Source organism: Montipora foliosa, chromosome 6, assembly GCF_036669935.1.
Source record: "Montipora foliosa isolate CH-2021 chromosome 6, ASM3666993v2, whole genome shotgun sequence".
Classification (NCBI taxonomy): domain Eukaryota; kingdom Metazoa; phylum Cnidaria; class Anthozoa; order Scleractinia; family Acroporidae; genus Montipora; species Montipora foliosa.
In genome coordinates, this window is record NC_090874.1 from 1,977,817 (window position 1) to 1,982,816 (window position 5,000).

At 37.9% G+C, this 5,000-nt stretch overlaps 1 protein-coding gene across 1 annotated transcript in view; it reads right to left on the reverse strand.

Moving 5' to 3' along the window:
• Positions 1-4,441, reverse strand: part of LOC138006239 (steryl-sulfatase-like) — a 5,565-nt gene extending 1,124 nt beyond the window's left edge. The window contains exons 1-2 of the mRNA XM_068852443.1: positions 3,893-4,441; positions 942-1,640 (exon numbers count right to left, since the gene is read on the reverse strand). Of these exons, the coding sequence (XP_068708544.1) occupies positions 942-1,640; positions 3,893-4,271 (1,078 nt within the window). The 5' untranslated portion in view covers positions 4,272-4,441. The remainder of the gene's footprint in view (positions 1-941; positions 1,641-3,892) is intronic.
• Between the last annotated feature and the right edge of the window lie 559 nt (positions 4,442-5,000).

The window sequence follows — 5,000 nt, forward strand, 5'->3', positions numbered from 1 at the left end:
AAGTGTAAGAACAGAAGTCTTGTTGAAAATCTAGAGTTTTTTCTTTATAGAAATGTTGGACGATAGTTACCCTTCGAATCCTCGGTTGATTCAGAATCGAATTACATTCTTTACTTCTTTGACGTCATTAGTTACCAGGACCCAACTGGCTCGGTTAAAAATCAAAGGACCGCTAAAACGTGTGGATACACTATGAGGAAATAAATTTTGAAATACTACACCCCGGACAATATAAACATTAAACAGAAAGTTAAAAAACGGGGGAAAAAATAAGCATTATAGGGACTTGAATTGAAGGATATTGATAAAAACTGGTAAGGTAGATGGCAGGGCTCGAGACTAACTTTTTAGCTCACTAGCCTAGTGGCTAGTATCAGGTCTGATTTCACTAGCCAAATCTAAATTTGCACTAGCCAGTCTCGTCATGTGCAGTTTCATTCATTTGTAAAAACTAGCATGAAAAAATTACCGCATTTGCAAGCACAACTCCTTTTAGTAAATTTTCTCATATTCTCATATCCATCCTCGCAACAGTGGTGCAAATGTGCTGAAGTGTACGGCTTCTCATATTTTTCTCACGAAGGCAAAGTTTCGTGGCCTTGAGCGCAATTCTCACAGAACCGTTGCCAAAACTTTGCAACTCACCAATGCACCGGGGTATGTAAAACGAGGAATAGAGTTTAAATTATACTGTAACATAAGATATGTGTTTTTATCTTTTGATCAAATAAAGACTCATCACTTATTATTATTACTTATAAGCCGTACATAAAACTAAACTGCTCGTTTGGAAGTCTGTGGAAAGGATTTTCCTTCGATTAGAGCTATTTTTTGCGATTGAAATTTTAACCTGAAAACGCCATTCTACGCATGAAGCACAAAAGCTGCGGAATGCGGGAAAATAATATATTAAATTTGGTACGTGTGCTTTATCATCTTACCTCCTCTGTAGATACCCTTCCAACCTCCATGATATTCTCCTGAATTTATCTCCTCTAAATGAGGACCATTGTCAGACGTAAAGTACACAAATGTGTTTTCTTTTAGACGTAGCTTGTCAACAGCAGACATAATCTGACCTACACTCCAATCCATTTCCTCAACATTGTCTCCATAGCGACCATGTACACTGTGATTTACAAATGGTCGAGTGTTGAACAGTGCAGTGTGTACTTTTGCAAATGACATATACAAAAGGAAGGGGCCATCTCTGTTTTCTCTAATAAAGTTGACAGCCTCATCTGTAAATCTCATTGTCAAGTTTTCCAAGCTGGTTGGTTGCTCCACGACATCATAATTTTTCAAAACAAAGCAGTTAAAGGGTCCAGTTACCAAAAAGTAGCAACTAATTGAAGTGCCAATCAACAGAGTTATTGTTAGAAGAACAATGAAAGCAGGCTTGTGTAATAAGCCTGTTAGGTAACCAACATAGAGTGTTAGTGAAGTAACTAAAATGGCACTGACAACATTGGTTACAGATAATGAGGGATAGACAAGTTGAATGAGATACTGGCCCGGTTCACAAGATCTTATATTTGTCATTGACAGGCCATAAAAATAGTGAAAACCTTGCTTTAAAGGGTGAAAATGAAAATCTTTGGTTGATAAGTGCAGCCCCAGATGCCACTTTCCTATGAAACCTGCAAAAACAAAGGGAAGCACTATGAAACATCTATGGATATGAGCAATCACTATACATCTCCCAGTAAGAAAGGTCAACCCTTCTCCTTTCTCCCCCTCCCCTTTACACCAAAAGCTGACCCATTAAAAAATGCATGCCAAAATGATAGTATTGCATTTATGGATTATGCACACACACTCAGCTGAACACCCTTTGCAGCCTCCTTCAGAAAGGTTTTCAACTGAGCACACATGTGTAAGCCACACACACTACACTGCTTGGATCAGCTGGTGAATTAAAATTGGTGACCAGAAAAAAAAAGTGATTCGAAATAATGAAAACTGGGAATGCATTTTGTTAGATGTTTAACAAGATCTTGAAGCTTAGCTTGGTGATCTACCCTGATTACTTACATACAAAACGTAGAAACATTCACTTTTTGGCAGTCTTACAGTAAGGACTTTTGAACTGTGAACACTTGACATTTTTGTGTACATTGTTTTTTTCGACGACGAAGAAATAAAGGCTCTTCCTATGATGTATAGTGTTACATGTATAGCATTTTGTAAGTGTAAAAACACTAAATACTCTTGTCAAAAGGACAAACCCACATTCTATAGTCAATAAAAAAATGTACAAAAAAATAACAAGTGTTCATGGTTCGAGTGTCCTCACTGTAAAGAAAATTTGATTTTTGTCATCTTCCAACAGCCCTTTCATAATTAACATGTTCCACTATTTTTCTCATACATTAATTTTAATGCCTTCACAAGTTTGTGAAGAACTCATAATATAATTTTTATTCTCTTGTTAAGTTAAGTAGAACTACTTAGAACTACTAATCTCTCTTTGCAAGCCGCATAGGGCTAACATTAACCATAACCTGAGCAATTTAAAAGGTCATTTTCCCCTCCACCACCAGATTGTGGAATGATTAGTCTTAGCTAAACTTAGTCTTGAGTCTATTGGGTCTTTCAAAAGAGCTTTATTTTCCTTTTTTAATGTCCATAGGTATAATGTTCTTTATGATTTTGCTCTTGATAGGTTTAATGCAAGAACCCATAATTTACATCTTTTCAAAATAGGGTGTACAGAATCTCCTAGTTGTTTTTGCGGTTTCTTCAAGGAGACCATTATTATATAAGCACTTTTTTCTTGACTGCCCACCTTATTCTGTCCCTTGAGCAAAGCTGCTCACCTCTGCTGCTCGTATATTTCCTGACAGGTGGTTGTCAATGTCTTTACTACAAATAACATCAGCTTTCTTATTTGGTTTGAATTTACTGTCACTGGAGCAAAATGATGATTTATTTTTTCATGTTCACTCTTTTATAAGGGAAACTAGGCGATTTCAAAAGAATATCTAGCCACCTGTAGGCTTTTTCTTTGTCTTTCTGCTGTGTCTCCTCTTAGGGCAAACTTTGCCAACAAATACATTTAGATAAAAAGTAAGAATTTTAATTAAAGGAATTTATTTGCTTTTACTTGGGGCAAACAAGCATCTTACTAATTGCTTGCATTCGTTCTTGTATTGTCTTAACCGAGAGGTGATTGGGTCAAGACATTTGGGTCAGCCAATGTTGAATTATGCTGTCCCCCATCCAGGATTCAAGTTGATCAATATAAAATCATCCTATGAAGTATACGTGTATTGGCAATTTTCTGTGCTCACCTTTGCGAGACAAACTTAACTTTGATTGTAATTTTAGCTTCTTTATGTTGGTATTAAAAAAACAGCGCTGTTCAACAAAGCCAAATTTTTCCCACATTGTTGTTGTGTTTTGCTTCGCAAAGAGAGCGCAGCATTGATAGTGCATAAATAAATACTTTTTAAAAAGAATGGGGTTTTCGAAATTTGAAAAAATGTCAGGTCACTGAATCAGTTTTTATGACATTTTCAAAAAACTGAATTTTGAAGTGTCTTATCATTACCATGGCAACAACTGGGGACTCGTGAACACCCTCACAAATTGCCTGAGAATAGATAGACAATATAAAAACGTTTCCCCACGGACAAAAGACGACAGGATTGTAATCCTCTTTCCAATTCCATTGGAAAGAGGATTACCACTGTTATTACCACTGTTATTACATAACTTGAGCCTCCCTAAACCTCTCAAACAAGACGATTCCTCTACACTTGTAGGGGCGTGTCCACGAATGAAGCAAATCACTGCTCTGCATACTTTTCGAAAGGTTGGAGAGCTTGCGCGCAGCCTAAAAAAGATCAAAGAACGACGGGAACGACGATAGAATAAGATACACACCGACCTGTTTTGTAGCCAGCAACAGATACAATCTCCGCAATGGTAGTTTCATTTTGAGGCAGCCCCCCTGATGAGCTTGTTCGAAGGAACATTCTGTACTGACCGCTGTCTGACGCAAGTCCGGAGCGAATAGGATATCTTCCGGTCATCAGTGCTGCTCTGTTCGGTGTGCAAACTGAATCAGGATGAACATCGTGCAACAAGAGAGCTCCTCCCTCAGCGAGTCGATCGATGTTGGGTGTTCTGATCGTGTCGTTTCCAAAACAACCCACGTCTGCAATCCCAAGATCGTCCACAAGGAAAACGACGATGTTTGGCTTTGCAGATATGAAGCCAATCACAATAAATGACAAAGTAAGTTTAATCAAAAGGTACTTGTACATCGTGGTTGCAAAAGAATGTCGGGGTGTGACAGTAATCAACGATATCTGGGTATTATCTGTGATAGACTGTCACAGGTGTTTGTTTAGACTTGATATTTACACCGGTAATTTTGAGAGTTCGAGTACATTTTTTTCGAAGGAGCCGTATGGCGAGTGCAATTTGTAGTCTTTGAAAAATATACGAGTGGCTATTTTTTCCAAACTGCACTAGGAAACAACGTGATTATTCACAATAGTCATGAAAACATCGCGCCAAAATTGCGACACCCAGGGCTAGTATTTGATTGGCTATCTATGGACCAATTTAGGGTGCGTTCGATTGACCGTATTCCGGAATAGGAATAAATGGAATAGAAGTTAGAAATCCTTCGTTTTTACGGAGATTCACATGAAAATTGTCAAACACTTGCTACAATGCTGTTTTAGACATATCTTTATCATTCTTGTTGCTTCAAAACGCCAGACATACCGTTTAAATCATCACTTCACGTATTCTTATTCCGGAATAGGGTCAATCGAACGCGCCTTTAGGGTGCGTTCGATTGACCCTATTCTGGATACTTTTATTACACCCGCATGTAAGACAGACCGATTCAAGAACAGTATTGTATTAAAAGATCCTGTATTGGAAACGTTTATATGTAGATTTGAAAGAATTTATAGACCACTTCACGCCCTTGAGTGCATCATGGGAAATCAGGGCAACAGCGCGGGAAATTTCAAGGTTTG